The 20,122-nt window shown below is 34.4% G+C and overlaps 1 protein-coding gene and 1 pseudogene across 1 annotated transcript; one reads left to right on the forward strand and one right to left on the reverse strand.

The window, feature by feature from the left end:
• Positions 1–3,346: 3,346 nt before the first annotated feature.
• Positions 3,347–6,607, reverse strand: LOC137742432 (vacuolar protein sorting-associated protein 24 homolog 1). Its single transcript, XM_068482298.2, has 6 exons — positions 6,295–6,607; positions 6,055–6,131; positions 5,470–5,572; positions 4,508–4,629; positions 3,876–4,067; positions 3,347–3,777 (listed from the first exon to the last, which is right to left on the reverse strand). The coding sequence occupies exons 1-6, from the start codon at positions 6,404–6,406 to the stop codon at positions 3,697–3,699; spliced, it is 687 nt and encodes a 228-aa protein (XP_068338399.2). The 5' UTR covers positions 6,407–6,607; the 3' UTR covers positions 3,347–3,696.
• Positions 6,608–6,878: 271 nt separating this feature from the next.
• Positions 6,879–10,862, forward strand: LOC148692885 (protein FAR1-RELATED SEQUENCE 5-like; annotated as a pseudogene).
• The last annotated feature ends 9,260 nt before the right edge of the window (positions 10,863–20,122 follow it).

Raw genomic sequence — 20,122 nt, forward strand, 5'->3', positions numbered from 1 at the left:
TGGCGGAGGTAACGGCCTTTGAATTTATTATATTTTAAAAGAAAATTTGTTTTAAAAATAATAATAATAATTTTTCTGGGGTCACTTAGTATTACGATATAGTACTATTCATCTTCACTTGTAAGTAAGAGGTGTTAGGTACGATGTTGAACCGCATTATTATGGCAGACTCATTGTAAGGTTTAGCCTACTCTTTCACCTGATATTATTGTTTGTTAAAATAATAATAATTATAATAAATTTGCTGGTAAATCTTCATTTAATTGCGGTTAAAGAATGATCAAACAGCTAATTATTTTGTTTTTTTGAGATTATTGCTTTAAAGGGAAGTAACTCTTAAACCTCTCAATTAAAATTCTAATGTTCTCTTTGTTTGTTGTTTTCATTATATCATGTTTAAATGAGATTGATTAGATGATACCTTGTTTTCATTATATTATGTTTAAATGAGATTGATTAGATGATACTTGATAAAAAAAAAAATTAATTGACAAATGACGAGATTTACAAAAATCATATATTTTATTATCTAACACTCGTCATAATAAGTCACTGTGAGTCAACACTTAAAATTGACCTCGTTAGAAATATAAATATCGAAGTTGTATTCATGTTAGCTGGACTTTATACATATTATCTTATAATGTTCATGTGTAATAGTTGAGAATTGAATAATTGATGGAGATTTAAGAAATCATCAGACCCCGTCAACGACGAAAGAAAGAAAAAGACAACAAAGAAAGAAAGAAAAAGAAGGGGCTTTAAGACAAGGAAAGACTTAAAAAAAAAGAAAATAGGAACTTAAGGACCAGCTGTCACGCGTTTTCCTTTAAGAAAAAAAAAAGTTTAAGCAGTTACTAACTCTGTTCGATACTTTACTTAAATCTAATTTTTTAAACTCAAAAATAATTTTTAAATTTTAGGTTTTAAAAATTTATTTGGTAGGACTATTTTCAAAAGTTAAATTCAAGACTAACTAAAAATAATAATTAATTCTCTAAAAACATAAATAAAATAAAAAATGTTTTTAGAATTTTTAAACTTAAACTCACTTTTTCATTTTCTCTCCCTCCTTCCCTCTCACTTCACATCTATCTCTCTTTTTTCTTCTTTCTCTCCCCCCTTCTTTTTTTTTTTACTTTTTTCGTCTTTTCTCTAATTCAATCTTTTCAATGTCTTGGTTTTCTCACTCATTCCTCTCTATCTCTTCCGATCCTCTCACTTTTTTCTATTTCCTCCAATCATCTCATATTTTTTTTTTCCTCCTCTCTCCTTTTTCTCTCTCGACTCCCTCTTTTTGTTTAGTTTAAATTGTATGATTTAAAAATTTTAAATCGCATACCCAACAAGTTTTTGAATCATAAAAAAAAATTATTTTCTATAAAAAATTTTAAGAAATGTTTTGAAAAATTATAAAAAATTTTAAATAGGATGAAACAAGCCCTAAATTTTTTTTATCATTTTCAAAAGTATTCATTGAAAAATCATTTTTGAAGTATAGTTCTTTTTAAGATTAAAAAACTTATTTGATTTAAAATTTAAAATTATTTTTAAATCTTAGCAATTAAAGAAACAAGAAAGGGAGAGAGGGGAGAGAAGGGAGAGAGGACCGAAAGAAAGGGAGAGAGAGGAAAGAGAATGGAGAGAGATTTTGGAGTGAGAGAGACGATAGGTACAACGAAAGCTGAGGCTTGAGGAAAAGAATCGAGAGAGAGAGAGGGGAGAGAAATCAGAAAGGTAAGAAGAGAGGGGAGAGAGAAAGAAAGGATGGAGAGAGAGAGAGAGAGAGAGAGAGAGAGACGATAGATACATATTATCTCATAATGTTCATGTGTAATAATCATACTAAACAAGAATGATTGACTTGAGACTTAAAAAATGTTGCTGAATTAAAATATAAAAAAAAAACTAATGAAAAAGATTTGAAAATTTTGAATTTTAATGATAATGACAAAATAAAGAGTAAAGTGAATAGTACCAGATTTGACTTTTTAGTGTAAAAATGTGATTTTTCGTTAAAATGAACAGTACCGCGAACTTTTCGTTAAAACTCTCTTAAAAAAACGAATTCAAGTTGCAAATCAAACAGACTCTAAGTTTATGAATTGATATTCCGTGGACAACTACTTTGTTTTATACTTTTTTTTTTTTCGCAAATACAATTTCGAATAGGTCTAATTTTATAAATGTGTGCTAAGCCTATTAATTATAAATTTGTTTCTTACAATAAAAAGTGGCTTTTTACAAATTGTCGTACTTGCGTGTAAGGCATTGTTTGCCTGCACGCCAAAAATGTGTTTTCATAATATAATGATAAGAAAATTCTTTAAAAAGCCCCAAATAGAAGGACGATGCTTTGAAGAAATTGTCATCCCAAATGATGGAGTGGTTTTAAATGATGGTAATCTATTAAGAAGTCGACCAAAAAAAAAAACAACAAAAATTAGAAATAGCTAATTAAAGTAGATATGAGTTTAACAATTAGTACTACGGTCTGTTGGTATTCATCTTCACTCGTAAATGAGAAAATCTTAGGTTCAAGTAACGGGAATGGCGAGTTTGCAACCAATTTAGTGTAAATAACTAGTTGTGATTGAGTCATTATGTGGCTTAACCCAAATTCTCTCTCCCCAACAGAGTAAAACATATGTGAGTTAAGCTAATTAGGTGATATATTTTGTTTGCATACACTTGAGTTCGAACCCGCCTCTTTCCGTATATTAATTAGAGTAGTTTAAAACATTTGCATTCTCGATAGAAATAACTAGATAAAATATTCATGGAATTAGTAATTTTTGCATGCGTGCCAAATTGCAAGGGAAAGAGCCAAGTATTTTAGGCAGCAACATTTTATGCAAGAATTTAATAAATTATATGTTGACCAGTTGAAAAGGAAATGAATTTTGTTTTGCTGCATGATTGCTTAACATGATAGCGTGATTATTAAGGTGCATTTCCAGCTATGTCAGTTAAATCATATGTTAAAGGAGAACATGATTTTTCCAATTTATTGGACGCTAAGTTTGACTCTGGAATCTGGAATATGGATCCAGCTTCTTGTGACAGCCAAGAACCACGGCTTTTACAATAAGCACTTCTGTTCGAAGCACTATCCCAACCAAAATTCTCACCCAATCTGCTTTTAGGACCAACTACTACGACCTAATTTGTCCATAAAGTCTCAAAAAGGAGAATTTGATAATGATAGGTGAAATCTGATACAACCACAAGTTGCTAAAGCTAAATGTGGTTATTGAAACGACAACATGTCCGCATGTTATGTTCAAAATTCATGCGTTATCATCACCTTATCGCTAAAGAACGGATAACAAGTAAAAAGAACGGATGATGCATGCGTGCAATACTTTTCATGCGTAAATTGCAATCCGTTTTGAGTACAGATATTGAGCGTAAATACACGGAGAAAGTAGATCGAAGCTCCAGCCGCAGTTACCAATGATAGAAAAACATACGCGACGCAATACACAGTGATACTAGTTTGGTTGCAAGTTTCACGAAATGAGTTGCATTTGAACATTGCACAATAACGGCTTACTTGTAAACTCTTTCGGAAGCTGCTTCAATTTAATATACAGCAGACGATACATCTCTGGTGTCCTCTGTCAGTGGTAAACACGGGCTTTACTGCAGAATCCGGTCAGATAAAGGAGAATGGCTGAAGGGCTTCAACTTATCTTATGACCTAACGTTTGCAAGCCGGGCCCTTATTTCTTCCAACTCTGCCTCATCATCGACACCCTCAGCTATTGCCTCTTCCTGCAGAAGCAAAATGATGTATCATATTGTTCGGCTTCTTTGAAAGGTATAAACTTATGACTGGAAATGGGATTTCATGATAGTCACGTCACACATACCTCCTGTCTAGCTTGTGCAGTAGCAGGTTGCTTCAACCTCTCCTTCCTGACCGCTTCTGGAAGCTGGGCAGCAGTCTCACCAGCTATAGAAGTCAAAACTTTGTCGACTTCTTCTTCTATTTCTTCTTCTATGTCCTCGGAGTCTAGTGCTGTGTCAAGACTATCATTCACCACCTCTTCAATTACTCCTGCCTACAAATAAACATTATAACCATTGCTTGTTGACCAAAATACCTTACGAGTTACGACGTTAAATAAACTATGGGAACAACTTAATGAAAAGCTAATTAAAGCAACAAACATAAGTGATGATAACATTTAATTCTTCCAGTAGGAAACATCTATATACAGTTGACAAACAAATAGATCTAACAGAGGCCATAATTTAAGAAAACTATTCTCCCAAAACCTATTATTTGCGGTTACATTTTCCCAAAACTTTTCATCTGGGACAAAAAGGGAGAAGAGGAAGAATATTTGGACAAATAACAAACTTCCAAATGCCAATGCAATTCTGTATACACATTATAGAAAAAATAATGTTGCTATGAGTATGATAAAACTGTGACAAACAAAATGAAAGACTGTCATGTTTGTGCTTCTGTGTAAGTGAAAGACAAATAACGGAGTACCTTGGTCATCTCCTTGCTAAATTCTTGCATCGTAACAGCCACTTCAGGAGCCTTCATGAGGTTATTGACAAGCTTCATAACCTCAGAACTCTTGGATAAATGCCCCACTGTACGGGCAATAGCTGCAGAATCAATGACAAACATAAAAATGATCAAACCAACCACCCATACTCATGTTAAACAAGGAAGCGTTCGGAAGGTGGTGATTAATTAAGCATATCAACAACAACAACAACAACAAAGCCTTTTCCAACTAAGTGGGGTCGGCTATATGAATCCTAGAACGCCATTGCACTCGGTTCTGAGTCAATTAAGCATATTAACAAACGGAGAAAAAAGGAAAAGAGAAAAGACTCCAAGAATATATTATCAGAAACCATAACGAGACCAGACTGAGTCAGTCCATAAAACAAGAAACTGTAAATTATTAGTAATCATAACCACAATAATGAAAAAAAAAAGTTTTCTCTTGCCACCCCCTCAATATAAAACACTAGTTTTACCAACACGTCCTAGCAGAACATTTAACTTTTCCTATATTAAAGATAGTTCATCTTCAAATTTGTTACAAGTTAACTTCACGTTGTGTTTCCTGGTTGCGAGTCTAAGAATCACCTCCGATAAGGAGGCTTAACTTCCCACTGTGTTGCAGGGTTGCGCTAGTCTAAGAATCATCTTCTCTAAGCAGGCATCAGTTGTCATTTCAATCCACTAGCACGTAACAACCTAAAGAGATTTCTAGTTTAAGACATGCAGTGACATAAGTCTATAATATCGCATACAGCTACTATGTTCAAGCTCTACAATAAGATTCCAGTTTTAAAATCCAAAATAAACTACGCTACTTAAACAGGTAAACATGCAATAACGGGAATCTGAGGTTATTACTAAAGCAGCACTTCCAATCGTGATGGAATGTATACAACCATACTGAACCATAAGCTTGCGTATTACAGACTTACCAACACTCTCCCCAAGGTGCATTGATATTGAATTCAGTTGTGCCCTATTTTCATGAAGACGGTTCACTGTCCTTCTAGATCTCACAATTTCTTTAGCAAGTGACTGAAATAATTAACACAGAGTAGATAACTGAATATACAGAAGGGAAGAAGGATGACCGCATGGAATGTCAAACAACAGCCGGTAATTAAACTAACAAACTAATCAAAGATAAGTTCTGTCAATTTATGAACTATCATACAACACAGAAACCGATCGCAGGGATCATAATAAATTGCCAGCCACTCATCTCCCTTCATTAACAGTTAATAGCTATAAGTACAGAATGAAAAGTTCAGTTGTATAAGTTCACGGTCCGAGTAGAAAAAGCAGAGCAATATTATAATGGCTGGACTGGACATTTCTATCCCATTTCGATTTCGTTCAAATTAACCGCAACATGTATTCTGTAGAGCCTACTAATACTATGATTTGGTGTACATCAAAGGAAATTCACAAACGACAAATTCATCGAAACAAATTTGGAGAATTTGGAGTGCAAAGCCTTGGCTCAGAACCAAATTTAAAAGGGGAAAAAATAATACCTTTGCAGAACCCATGTCATTTCTCTTGGCAGCCTCTCTGATTGCTTTCTGCACACTTTTCTCTTCTCTTTGTATATCTGAAGAAAACCCATTGCAGAACAAACCAAAATTAAAACTACCCATTAATCCGATTTCCTGATCCATGAACCTAAACCATCATGGAAATCAACCCACAACCCAAAAGTTCGTAGAAAATTGAAAATTATGGTAAAAATTAGAGCTGGGTAAGTTAAAATTTACCTCGAATTTGTCGTTCGATGTTGCGGCACTCCTGGCGAAGCTTGCGCTGCCAATCTCTCAATTGCTGCTGTGGATTTGGCTTTGGCTTTATTATGTTCATCACCCTCTCCATATTTTTATTATTATTATTATAATTTTCGAATTTGAAAAGTTGGGGTTCCTGATTGCTGGTAAGGAACTAAATTCTGCGATGCTTTGCTTGATTTTGAAGCGAGGACGAGGAGGACGATGATCGAACTCAAAATTATTAAAATTAAATTGTGAAAAAGGAAAAAGGCAAAACTTATCTGGGTTTTTAAGCCCATACACCCTTAATATTCTTTGGGTCTGTCTGACCGGTTTAATATTAATTAGCGTGGATCAAGTGACTACAGCCCAAAATAGTTTTGTAAACCCAAAGAAAGATTTTATTTTATTTTATTTTATTTTATTTTATTGGGGTATATGGAGATTATATTTAAAAAAAGGATAACGTTTGCCATTTTAAAATTACACATTTTGCGGGTGATGGTTTTATGATTATATAAATAAATTTTAAGACGGTGAGAGGTGGTGATGAGGATGAGGTTGCGGTTGCAACGAGGATGGGGGATGGTGGCAGCGGTGGTCAGGGTGGTGGGGTATGTGTTGTGGCATTGGTGGAGGCAGTTAAGGACTACAGTAGTTTTAGGCCTACTCTCAATTAAAATATAAGATTAGTATTACACCTATTTCTATTGCTTTGCAACCCTTCTCAACAACTAAAACAAATTCAATCATAATCTATTTTTCATCTCATAGGTCCCATCTCAAAATTAAGTATATATTTTAAATGGTCATTTGGCACAAAGAGCGGTGCAATCCATATACATTTTTTTACCTTTCACACACTCTTGTTAATTTATGTCATTCGATATTCAATTCATTCGATCTGGCGACCGCAAATTGAGAGGGTGTACGGAAGGCAAAAAGAGATGTATGGATAGCACCATCCTCTCACAAATCAATAACATTAAATTAAAACCCATCATTCACTTTTAATTAAAAAAAATCGTCTTTCACTTATGCATGGGAAGAGTTTTTACTTGTTCTTATTGAATCTCATATATTCAGCCTTCGAAATCCCAAATTTATTGAATAAAGAACAAAAAGGTTTGTAATACTCTATTATTCACGATAAAACATCTGATTCTATTATATCCCACCTCTTTCTTGAGTTTTAGGGTTTGCAAAGATTTTTCGTAATTCTCTCTATTGAGTTAATAATTCTTTCAATCGTATAGATGACGTCATGCAACGGTTTCATTGAAATTCGTCAAGAATAATTTTGATTACTATGAATAGATAAAATTATCTATGCATATGGTAGTTTTGACTACTTAACTATTTGGATAAATATTATGGTGTTTTGCAGTAGTAATTTTATAACCACTACTATTCGTTTTTTCTTCTTCTATACTTGTTTGATGCCCCTTCTCACAAGAAATCCTGGCTCCGCCACTGCGTGATGGCAATAGTGGGGTGGGAAGGGTAACGGGGGTGGGAGTTTAGGCTCCAGGTCTATTGTCACCTAAAATGTGTCATTTGTGTCTCCTTGCTAATATGTTGACACATGTCCTTTAACTTAATTCAAAATTTTACTCTGTTGACTTTATTTATTTAACATTTACAACAACAACAACAAAGTCATTTCCCACTAAGTGGGGTCGGCTATATGAATCCTAGAACGCCATTGCGTTCGGTTTTGTGTCACTTCTTCTATTAGATTCAAGTACTCTAAGTCCTTTATTTATTTAACATTTAAATTAAAAAAAAATCCAAAATAATCAGAAACTGTTGGGTTAACGAGGTGAGCAAACCCAAATAGGATTCTTCACTTTCTTTATGTGGCTGTTGAGTTGCCTGGGCGAACAAACTTCTCTGTTTAAGCTTCTAGGTAGACAATGAGATTAATGAAGACAAGTTTCTGTGTCCCAACTGAACGGTGACCAAACTTTCTTTCCAAAGATATGAATCATGTATGGATCATATATTGTATTTTTCATTTTTCCTTAAGGACATGGACGGAGAAGATAATTGCAGTGAAGCCAATGAAATAGAAGCATACTACTTTTGAATTATGAAATAGGTATTGACTTGAATTCTGTTATAGATTGTGAAAACAAGGAAATAGTAGATTTGGAAAAAAAATGATGTTTGGAAAGAATTAGTTCCAGTATTTGTCATTTTACAATGCATATGCTTATACCGTTGACTTCTGTGTTAAAAAAAAGTAAAGCTCATAAAAATGAGGGTGGCAAGTTGATGGATAGATTGCTCTTTGGAAGGGCATAGTAAAAAAAAAAAAAAAAAGCGTGATCCCAATGTTGAATCTCATTGCGCTAAAACAAGATTTGGATGTCGAGCAAGGATGCAAACCAGTTTGGTCGATTGACAAGAACTATAAGGTTATTAAATTTATTCCTGATCATACACATCCAACATCAAGTCCTAGTAAGACTCAGTTTTTTAGGTCACATAGGAACATGTGTCTTGCACAAAAAGTTGAAGCTGATATGGCTAAAAATTGCACCAAGGGAAAGTGTCGAATTTATGAGTAAACAAGCTGGTGGTCGTCAAATCTTGGATTCATTCATGATGGCTATAAGAACTATTTGCGTTCCAAGTGAACAATAGAGATGAAGTTAGGTGATACAGGCGGAGTGTTGGAATATTTACAAAAAATGTAGTTGAATGATCCTAATTCCTTTTATGCTATAGAAGTGGATGAAGATGATTTGATTACTAATATCTTTCGGGTTGATTCAAGGATGATGGTGGATTATGATTATTTTGGTGATGTTGTATGTTTTGATACCACATATAGAAAAAAAATAAAGAAGGAATGCCTTTTGCAATGTTTGTTGGTATCAACAATCATAAACAAACGGTTACATTTGGTGCTGCATTATTGTATGCGGGGACAGATGCAACTTTCAGTTGGTTATTTGATACTTTTGCCAAGGCTATTTCTGGAAAAAAAAAAGTATTCTAATTGATCAAGATGCAACAATGGCCAAATCATGGTTTGAGAAGTGCCCACAAGCGTGTCATCGTTTATGCATTTGGTACATATACCAAAATGCAACCAAGCAACTTAAAAGTGTTTTTGAGAATTTTAATGATTTTGCCAAGGATTTTAGTGGTTGCATATACGGCCATAAGGACGAAGATGATTTTCTAGATGCTTGGAATAACATGCTGCAGACATATAACCTTACAGACGATAATTGGTTGAATCGATTGTTTGCCATAAAAGAGAAATAGGCATTAGTTTATGGGCGGCAAACTTTTTGTGTTGATATTACTACTACTCAACGCAGTGAAAGTATGAACAGTGCTATTAGGAAGTATGTCAACCACAAATATGATTTGTTACGATTTGTTAAACATTTTGAAAGGCTGGTTGACGATCGTCGATATCAAGACTTGAGAGCTGAATTTAAAGCAAGTCAAAGTTCTCATGCATTGTCATTTCCAGTATAAATATTAAAGCATGCAACATGTATTTATACACTAGTAGTGCTTAAATGGTTTCAAAACAAGTTATGCAAAGCTCATAGTTGTGTCTTGATCTTCAATGGTGAGATTGGAAGCGTCGATAAATATGAAATCATCCCTCATCTGAAGAATTGGCACTATATAGTCACATTTGACTTGACAGGCAATACTGTATTATGTAGTTGTAAGAAGTATGATTTTGCAGAATTCTTGTGTGCACATGCTTTAAAGGTTCTTTCTACAAGAAATATTACAAACATCCAACTCAATATATCTTGGAGAGATGGATAAAAAATATAAAGTCTAGGAATGCAAGAGTTACTCTCAGTATCTCAAATAAAGATTACCCAAAGGCGAACATTGTAAGGCGTTATAGAAAGCTATGTCAATTGCATATTCAATTAGCAACACGAGTAGCAGAGTCGTCGGAAGCATATGAAATTGCTATATTAAGACTAAACAAGATGTTGGGAAAGATTGATGCATGTTTAAAGGTGAAAGCAGCTCAACAACCAACTCAAGTGAACGCATCTGAGCTCAATGAGACTATATGCATTGATGATAATGTCAATCAAGTTAGAGGAATCAAAACTAGGTAAAAAGTTGTTGGAAGTTCTAAGAGTCCAAGTAATGCTCTAGAAAAGGCCACAAAAAAGAAAAAGCCTCGAAATAAGGAACTAAAATGTTCAACTGTGGACTCCGTTGCCGGTTTTACACAAATAACTCTACCTCATACTCTCATATTGCAATCAGTATGTAGCATTTTGATATGTGGATTCATTGAAACTTACGGTTTTGAACATTTATTTTACTTTCATTTAGTGATGACTTCCATCTAATTTTGGACGGTTATATAAATTTAGGTTGGTCAGCCCAATTTATGCCTGGACAGCCATGTGATTTTTCACAGGTATATAGGTTCACTTATACTTCTACAAGCTTGCACTTATTTTCGTAAATATATTGTTGACTTATACGCATTATTTTTTCACTTCTGTTTATATGTATATTAGCAATACTATTTTAGGGATCCAGAATGCTACAAGTAGTTATCTACACTGTCCAACTAGCACGATAAATTTATTGCAGTTAACTCTTTTGTAATTGGTTAATACTTTCTTCTTTTTCCATTTATAATTTCTTTTTTTAAGTTGGAATTTTATGTCATTATATATGCATATAGGCGCATATACAATTACCAACAACAAAGGATTAGGATTTGATGAGCTCTCAAATGACAAGCACCACGAAGACACATGATAATGATACGAAAGTGCAAGATGCTATGAGAAGAGTGCTCAAGGAATTTACTCTGTTTTTTGGACTAAAGCTTCAATTAATACTTTTTATTAAAGATCCATCTTCTGATTTGCTAATGACTCACAAAATTGTTTAATTGAAAAGAATGAATTTTACTTTGTTTTTAGAGTGAAATTTGTTTGACACGAAACACCTGCAAAAGCTTTCTTCTAGTCACAAATAAGTTCTTGCATTTAAAGGACATATATAGCACTATAGTTTTGGTTTTGTATAACTCAGTCACCTCAACTATGAATGATGATTTCATATTTGTTATAATCTCACTCGCCTCAAACTGAAATATAAAGCACTACAGTTCTAGTTTTGTATGCAATGAAAAATGGAGCTTTGTATTTTCTGCACGAGAATAGCAACAGCAACATACACACAATCGATAATTACTAAAGCCTTCAGTTCGCCTACTCAACTCTTTACCTAGTAAGTAGTAGTCCCACTGCTTCGAATCATTTTTGTCTTCATTAATCCTTGTTCACTTTGGAAGCTCAACAACCATGGAAAGAAAATGAAGAATTCTATTTTAGATATGGCTTTTCATATGCTTCACTGAGATTATCTTCTCTGTCCACGTCCTTAAGGAAAAATGAAAAATTCAACATATAAGAGTCAAATTTATATATGAATATTTCAGCAAGAAAATTATAAATGGTTCAATATGTGTGTGTGTGTATGAAATCTTAAAAGGAAGAGATCCCCATTTTTTTTATAAAAATGGGGATTAGTTGTAGGGTCCACACTACCACCTCATAGATTATCCTTACAAAATATTAGTCAAATTGGAAATGTTTAAGACATCTAATTGGGTTTAAAAAAATTTAACGAATACTTTGTTATATAAGAAACAATGAAATTTTATCTTGATAATTAAATAGGTAAATGGTTTCGGATTGAATTGAATTTTTGCAAGGATGATCTATGAATTGAGACTTATAAAATAGACTGTTAGTATTGTTGAAGACTTGAAGTTCGATGTGGAGTGAGCCCCACACCATTTTTTGAAAAAAAATAGGAATCCCTTTGCATGAAGGGCCTACATACATACATACATACATATATATATATATATATATATATATATATATATATATATATATATATATATATATTAGCAAGGAGACACAAATGAGACACATTTTAGGGGACAACAAACCTAGAGCGGGGAGTTTATGGGTAAAGTTAATCAAATCTGAACAATATTAATTAACAACATATACCATTCAGAACTTGATGAAAAGATCTCACCCTTTCATTTCTTTTTATTTTTACTTCTGAAAATACTGCAAATGTTCAATGGTTCAAATAGACCGTTCTGATGACTTGAACATCCATGGAGATTAGAGAAATTGAAAGTTAGACAAACTAATTTTTCAATATGTACATTTATTCAAAGCTTTTTTTTGGCCAAAATTATAAAATTCATTAATAAAGAAGGCAGTCCAAAAGAAACAATTAAAAGTATAGTCCAACACAATAGAAAATACAAAGAACAGGAACAGAAAGACCATATGCCAAAACAAGAGAAAGACCACAGCAAACTCCAACTGAAAACCTAGATCTAAAAAAAGAAAAATACCACCTCTTCCAAGCTAGTTGCAACACCTTCACAACGCCAACACTATCAAGAAGACGAACTGAGGAACCAAATGGATGAACAGAAAATAGGGTGGTCAAGCTCGTCGCACAATAAGCGCTCCCATAATCCCACCAGATAGAGCAAAAAGCATTTTAAAAATCGTCAAATGCTGGAGCACTCATCCGAAGGAGAATCCTGGATGAACCATCCGATGAAAAGAGTAGCCAAGGTTGATGATAGAGAATTCGTGAAGAGGAACAACAATTGGGGAGAAAAGATGCATCTTGAACTGAGATAAAACTCAGAGCAAATTGAGGCAAGAGCTCAAAATAAACTAAGACACTAAAGCTCAAAGCATAATACTGATAGGAGCATATTCATGCGACTTAAATGGCTTGTTCTCGTGCATTTACGTTATGTTTCTCTAGTTATTTTAGTCCTTTATGCTTCTTTTGTGTGTTTTCAGGTTCTAAGGGCAAGGTATGCAAAAGGATGCCTTTTGGAGCCTTTTGGAGCAAATTAGAGATTGGAATGGATATCATATGCTTGGAGCCAAGAGGATGGACGAAATTAAAGACTTGAAGTAGGAAAGTTAAATCCTAAAAGACCTCATGTTTAAGCATCATTGAAGACTCCTACGCATTTTAGAACACAAAAACAACATTCCTTGCAACCTTAGGACATTGTCGTGTGTTTCCTTGTGTCTCCCTTCCTTGCCATGCAAGGAAGGGCTTTGTTCCCTATTTTAAACACTTAAAGCATTCATTTATCATATCATTCATTTATCATATCATTCACTTATTATAAGCATTCACTTATCAAACCATTCACTTATCACTACCATTCACTTATCACTTCCATTCACTTATCACTTATCACTTCCATTCACTTATCACTCACCACATATCATTCATTTATCACTTAACATATCATACACTTATCATAATCATTCACTTATCACTTATCATAATCATTCACTTATCACTTATCATAATCATTCACTTATTCTTTCATCATTCAACCACCAATTCAACACATGCATCTTCAAACATATCAACCCTACAAGCACATGCTCCCCCTAATCCCTTGCCGTGCCTTCCTCAACCATTTCAACCACATTCTTCCACTTTGTCTCTCATCATTTCAGCCACATTTCTAACTCACATGCATCACATTCATTTCCAAACAACAATCACTTCAAATGCCATGCATTCACATGCATTTACACCACCAAAAACCCCTTTGCCGTGGGCTTTCAATGCCTTTCCAGCTTTCCCTTTTATTTTCCAGCTTTCATTCTTCACAATTTCAGCCATTACACATGCATTTCAAACCTTTCAACACCCTTTAATCATCTCCCTTTAAGTTATGATTTTATTTCCTAACCCTACATGCATTATTTATTAGCATCTTCACATGCATTCACACACACTTCACACAAACAAATCCATCCATGCCGTGGGTTCCCTTTGCTCCCCTTGTGCAATTCCAGTTTTCACATGTGTCCTAGCTGTTTTTCCATCATTCCTCCACACAAATGCTTAAACAAACAGCCATATGTTCCCTCCACTACCCCTATAAATACCCTAGCATTCATTCATTCATGCATATCTCATTTCATACACAACACCCCTCAAACACTTCCATTCCCTCCCCTAGCCGTGAGTTCCCTTGTAATCCAAAAACCATTTCTCCATTCCCCTTCCACTTCTCCACCACTCCTTTTCCATTCCACACTTCCATCCCCCAAACCAATTATCCCTAGACCTTATGCTTCAATAAAGAGGAAGAGAAGAGTGCCTAAACGTTCATACAATTCAAGTTTGAGTTGTTGGAATGTTTAGGTGTTTCTTTGATTTCAATGTTTAAATTCAATTCTCTTTGTTTGTACGTATGAGGAATGGAAGAGAAGAGTGCCTAAACGTTCATACAATTCAAGTTTGAGTTGTTGGAATGTTTAGGTATTTCTTTGATTTCAAAGTTATAATAAACTAAACCCCCTTTAGCTAGGGGGTGATTCGAAATATATGTTTATGCTTGCATTTTGATTTGATTAATTCTAATTGCGTTTCATAAGTTGTGGTTCAATTTGTTTAACCGTTTGATTGATAACTTATTTATGAATGTTTATTAAGAATGCGCGCTTAATTTTCATGCATCAATATGACGCTAGAATATAAGTGAGTTTCACCTAATAGTTACGAACTTATATTCACAAGTAGTGGAGGTTGCTTATAAACAATCGCGTTAAATAAATTCTTGGCATAAGTTTCATGCGTATTCCATAGTAACGAATGCCTCGTCAACACTTAAAGTTTTCATGATGCTTAGTGATCTTTGATTGTATCTTTATTGTGCTTTTCACGTAAAGGACTTTTGGAGAATGTTGTGAATTGCGTTGCGCTAACCCATCCAATTCATTAACTTAAGGAAAACTTGACGGTTAATTTAAGCGGACCTAATTGACCCGGGGCGTTGAGAATTAATGATTTGTTGAAATGCAATTGGAAATCGTTTTATTATGCAAGTATAACATATGTGGAGATGAACCCCGTAGCTAACTTTCCATCCATTTGTTCTTTCTTTTCTTGTTTCTGTTTTCATGTTTAATTTAACTTGTTATTCAATTATGTTAAACATGTGAAACTAATTTCTTTTTAGTTAGAGGCGAATTTGAAGCCATGGACATATGTTGGTTATGATTTGATTTACTCCAGTTATGAATTCATGAACTTTAGATGTGGGTTACTTTTCTGTTTTGATTAAGAACTTGTTTATGTATGTGGGTTGAGGGTCGACACTTAATTTGCATGCCTAAGACTTGATGCTAGGATATAAGGGAATTTCACCTAATCGTTATGAACTTATATTCATGAGTAGTAAAAATCGCTAGTCACGATTGTGTTTAGTAAACCCTAGGCTGGATTAACATGCGTATTCCATAGTTATGAATGCCTAGTCAATGTTTATGATTTCCGTTGAACTTAATGATCTTTGTTGAATGTCTCTATCATGCGTATTCCATGTGAGAGACTTTGATTAGGAATAATTTGGTTGTAATGCGTATCCCATTCAATCCAATGAATCTAGGGAAATCTGACGGTTAATTTAAGCGGACCTAATTAACTTGGAGCATTGTCATTCATCGTTTGTTGAAGTCATAACTGGGAGTCAAATTATATGCTTATGTTCATGTGTGGATAAGGAACCCTCTAACTAGTTTTTCTTCATTCTATTCCATCAATTTCGTTTGTACAATCTATTTTGTTTCCAAGTTTCTATTTTAGTTTAATTTCGTCCAAAACCAATCCCCCATTTATTTTAAAGTGTTAGATTAGTTAGAAATACATTTATTTTGTGTTTTTAAGTTTTTTGAGTCTTTTGAAGTATTTTTGAATTCTTTGAGTCTAGTTTAGTGTTTTATATTGTTTTTACGTTTTTAAGTCAGTTTCCAAGAGATTAACAATCCCTCCTAATCCCCGGTCCAGAACGATCCCTACTTGCACCTATACTACAATTTGACAAAAAGAGGGTTTAATTTGTGCGCGTATAAAACTCGCATCAAATACCATTAAATAAAAAGGCCATCGAAGACAAGGAATAGAAAGAAAACAGGAAAGAAAGCAGGAAAACCGAAGAGCTATAATAGTGCAAAATGTCATTTGCATTTTGTATGAAATATTTTCAGATTAAAAAAAAAAATTCACTATAGAAATGTATTCACTATAAAAAATTACTAAACTTGAAATTTATCTCTATTTTCTCTCTTCTCAGTTCTCACCCAACAAAGCACAAATATGCCGCACCCACCTAACTGAACCTTAATCTGACCTAACATGGGCTTGTACGCCTCTGACATATATTGCGAAGGGAAACGTTGTTGCAGATAAGTTTCCTAACATGGGCTTGTTTTCTCCAACTTTGGTATGACATAATTATTTCCCTTTTAGTGGCGGCTCGTGCTGCTTTGTTTTCAAACTTTGTTGGCTTTCTTGGTTTCCGCTTCTCAAATTAATGTGCATCTTGGTATATAGGTTTGTCTGACTTTCTTATTTTCTTTTCTTAACCTGTGATGTTGCTTGATCAGTTTTGCAGGTTTACAACTTTTAGGTTTGGCTTTAGAGGGGTTAGGTTTCATGCCCCCCCTCCCCCTCTTTTCCCTATACCACTATTGTTTTCGTTTCTAGAAGGGTAAGGTTTTATGTCCCCCCCCTTCTTTTTCATGTATTTTTTTTTCTTATACTATGAGGGGTAGGTTTATGTTCCCCATGACTAAGTGTAACTTCTTTTTTTATTATCAATAAAATTCCTCTCGTACCGTCAAAGTTTACCAAAAAAAAAAAACCCTCAATTTGAGCATCATCACAAAATTGAACCTCAATTTGCTTATACCCACCGAACATGCATATATCTCTCTCAACATGTAAAATCAATGCTTGAGTTACAAGTAAGTAATAGTTTCTACCTCTCATACCTCCACCAATTTTAGTTCAAGATAATATTAGATAACGAAATCAATTATATTCTAACAAAAGAATCATCACAAACAAATATAAGAAAACTATTTGAGTTGAACATAATCACTAATTTATGAGCTTAATACATGTGTGAAACTTAGCCGAAAGCCCTTAGACCATTTCTAACTCTTGGGCTAAAAGCCAAATTTTTTAGCCCGGAAAATTTAACTTTTAGCCCAGAAACAGCTTTTCTGCTCCAATCTTTTTGGTCTAAAATTTTAGCCGGGGATTATTAAAGAATGAACTTAGGCTAATTTTTTTTCTTAAATTAACTTTAAAAAGAAAAAAATTATGTAGACTATCGTAAATTAATTTTATGAACATTTTAATATAAAAATATTTAAATTCTGATAAATATTGAAAAATCACTAAATCTTTCCATAAAGCAAGCCTTCAACTTTCACCAACACTTTCAACTTTCATCAAACTTTCAACTTTCACCAATCTTTCAACTTTCATCAATTATCCTCTATATAAATACAAGTTCAATATCAATTGATCACACAATCTTTCAACCTTCAATCATCCTCTATATTCACCAATCTTTCAACTTTCAAAGTCTTTTTGTTTCCTAAAAATCCTCAATATCTCATCAATGGGCGTTGAATTATTGAAGGCATCTATTCTACATCAAAGTGTGGAATAATAAGTACAATAATTATTGAAGGCATCTAGATTAATAGAAATAATAATTAATAAGCCATAAATTTAATACACACGACAATTAATAAAGTACATAAAATTAATACAAACGACAATTAATAAACCACATAAACTTAATACAACCAATAATTCATACACTACGTAAACTTAATAATGATATCCACCATTTTGACCTGGTGATGGACTTGGTGGTGGACTTAGGATATAGGGTTGAGATGATTCATCATCTTGCAATATACTTCTTGTGGCATACTTTCGTAAAATTTCCTTTTGCTTACCACGTAAGAACTTCTTCCTAGCTGAAGTGTATTTGTTGAGGTCCTCCATCATGAAATTAATTTCAAACCTATATTGCTCCCTATCCCCTTCTTCCTTCATTTGCAAACGCATTCGGGCCGCTTCTTCTTGGCGAGCGCTATGGGTTTCGCTCAATTATGCAATTCCAGTCGCAATGTGTCCACTCATTGGATCTTGGGACTTCCCTTTTCTCTTTGCTTCCTTTTGCTTATCTCTTCCCGAGGGCCTTGCAAAAGAAGGAGTTGGGGTCATTTTATCAACACCTTCATCTTCGGCATTTGTCGATGCAGCTTCACGTTGAAATAATCTTCCCCATTGTTGGTCCGCATCGGTTCCCCACCTTGGACAATCCTTGAGGATGTCCCAAGCATGTTGCAACTTAAAAACAGTGTTACTCTTGTTTTGTAAATTTTCATTGCTTTGTCACCCTATGCAAAAAATACATAAAAACAATTAGTTGCAAAATAATATTATGTACATAACACATAAAATATCAAGAAAAAAAACTCACAATTTATGTGGCACTCCTTCCGCTAACCATGCCAACCACTGTTCTCTCCAAGTTTCCCTTCCATGAAGTGCATGCTTTCTTGATAGTCTTCCACCGATCGTAAACACCACCACTGTCCTTCCGGCCACCGTTGCAGTTTTCATGAAACTTTTCAATGATTTTATCCCACAAAACCTTTTTATTTTGATTCATGCCAACTGCACCATCTTCGCTAATAGAAAGCCATGCCAAGCATAAAGCAACATCTTCCTTACAGGTCTAATTGCGACCTCTAATATACTCAATTGCCATGTTGAACAATTTGGAAATGGAAAGAAATGGTAGAAAGAAAAATTGGAAGAATTGTAGGAGAAAATTGAGTTTTGTGTGGATGTTTGAACAAATACATAGGTATTTATAGAGTTTTTGGGTAAATTTTGAGTTAAATAATTTTTTTTTAATTATTTCAGCCGTTGGATTTAAATTTGGGCCGTTAGATCTTTTCTTTTTTACTGTTATATTTGATTATATTCGATCTCAGCCATTAGATTCAATGTATTTTAAAATAACATTTTTTTTAAAAAACAAAATTTGAATCTGGACCATTGAATCAACCAACGGTTGGATGCAGAAAAAGTCGTTGGGCTCTGGGTTGTGGTCGACAGCGGCCCTGACAGTGGGCCCCCTGTCAGGAGTTGAAGGTTCATGGGCGGCGTGGGGCGAGTGAGCGAGTGAACGGGCCGAGAGTGGGGTACTTTTGGGCAAATCCACGCGTTTGTGGGCTAAATCTTAGGGGTATTTGGCCTTGGTTTGACATTTGGCTTTTAGCCCAAGGATTTTGTTTGGATTGGGTTGCATTTGGGGTGGGGGGTTGGGGGGGGGGGGCATAAGTGGGGTATTTTGGCTTTTAGCCCAGGGTTGGGTGTAGTCTTGGAAGTATCAACACAGTTCGAATATATATAGAACAAGTGGTCTTTGAAATTGCCCACCCCATCAAGATGGTCCATGAAATTGAAAATCGATCCATGTAGTCCTTGAAATGAGTGTTGCAAATCAATTCCTTCCATCACAATTCCATAAAAAATTATATTATGTGTTGATGTAGCACTTAAATGAGTCCCGCAAATTTAATTATATATTATTATGTGATCATAAATATTTAAATAATAAAAATAAAAAATAAAAAATAAAAAATAAAAGAAGAAGAAGATCATTGAACACTGTTCATCATCCTTTTGACAATATTTAATTTTTTAGGATCGTCACATGAAGGTGGAGGGGTGGGGTGGGAGGATCCGATGCCCACCATGTCCATGTGTGCGGCCAAGATTTTTCAACTGATCCGGGAACTTGGCCACAAGTCCGATGATGGCACTCTAAAGCTACACATAACTTCGTGGGAGAGGGGGGTAGGGTGGGGGCTGTAATGGGAGGGTGGGTGGGGAAAAAGAT

Source organism: Pyrus communis, chromosome 11 (genome assembly GCF_041283825.1).
Source record: "Pyrus communis isolate YQ-2024b chromosome 11, ASM4128382v1, whole genome shotgun sequence".
NCBI classification, from domain to species: domain Eukaryota; kingdom Viridiplantae; phylum Streptophyta; class Magnoliopsida; order Rosales; family Rosaceae; genus Pyrus; species Pyrus communis.

Coding starts and splice junctions, on each gene's coding strand:
- LOC137742432 (XM_068482298.2), bottom strand. CDS start 6,406: ATGGAGAGGGTGATGAACATAATAAAGCCAAAGCCAAATCCACAGCAG. Junction 6,132..6,294: donor CATCGAACGACAAATTCGAG/GTAAATTTTAAC, acceptor GGTTTTCTTCAG/ATATACAAAGAGAAGAGAAA. Junction 3,778..3,875: donor CTGCACAAGCTAGACAGGAG/GTATGTGTGACG, acceptor TTGCTTCTGCAG/GAAGAGGCAATAGCTGAGGG.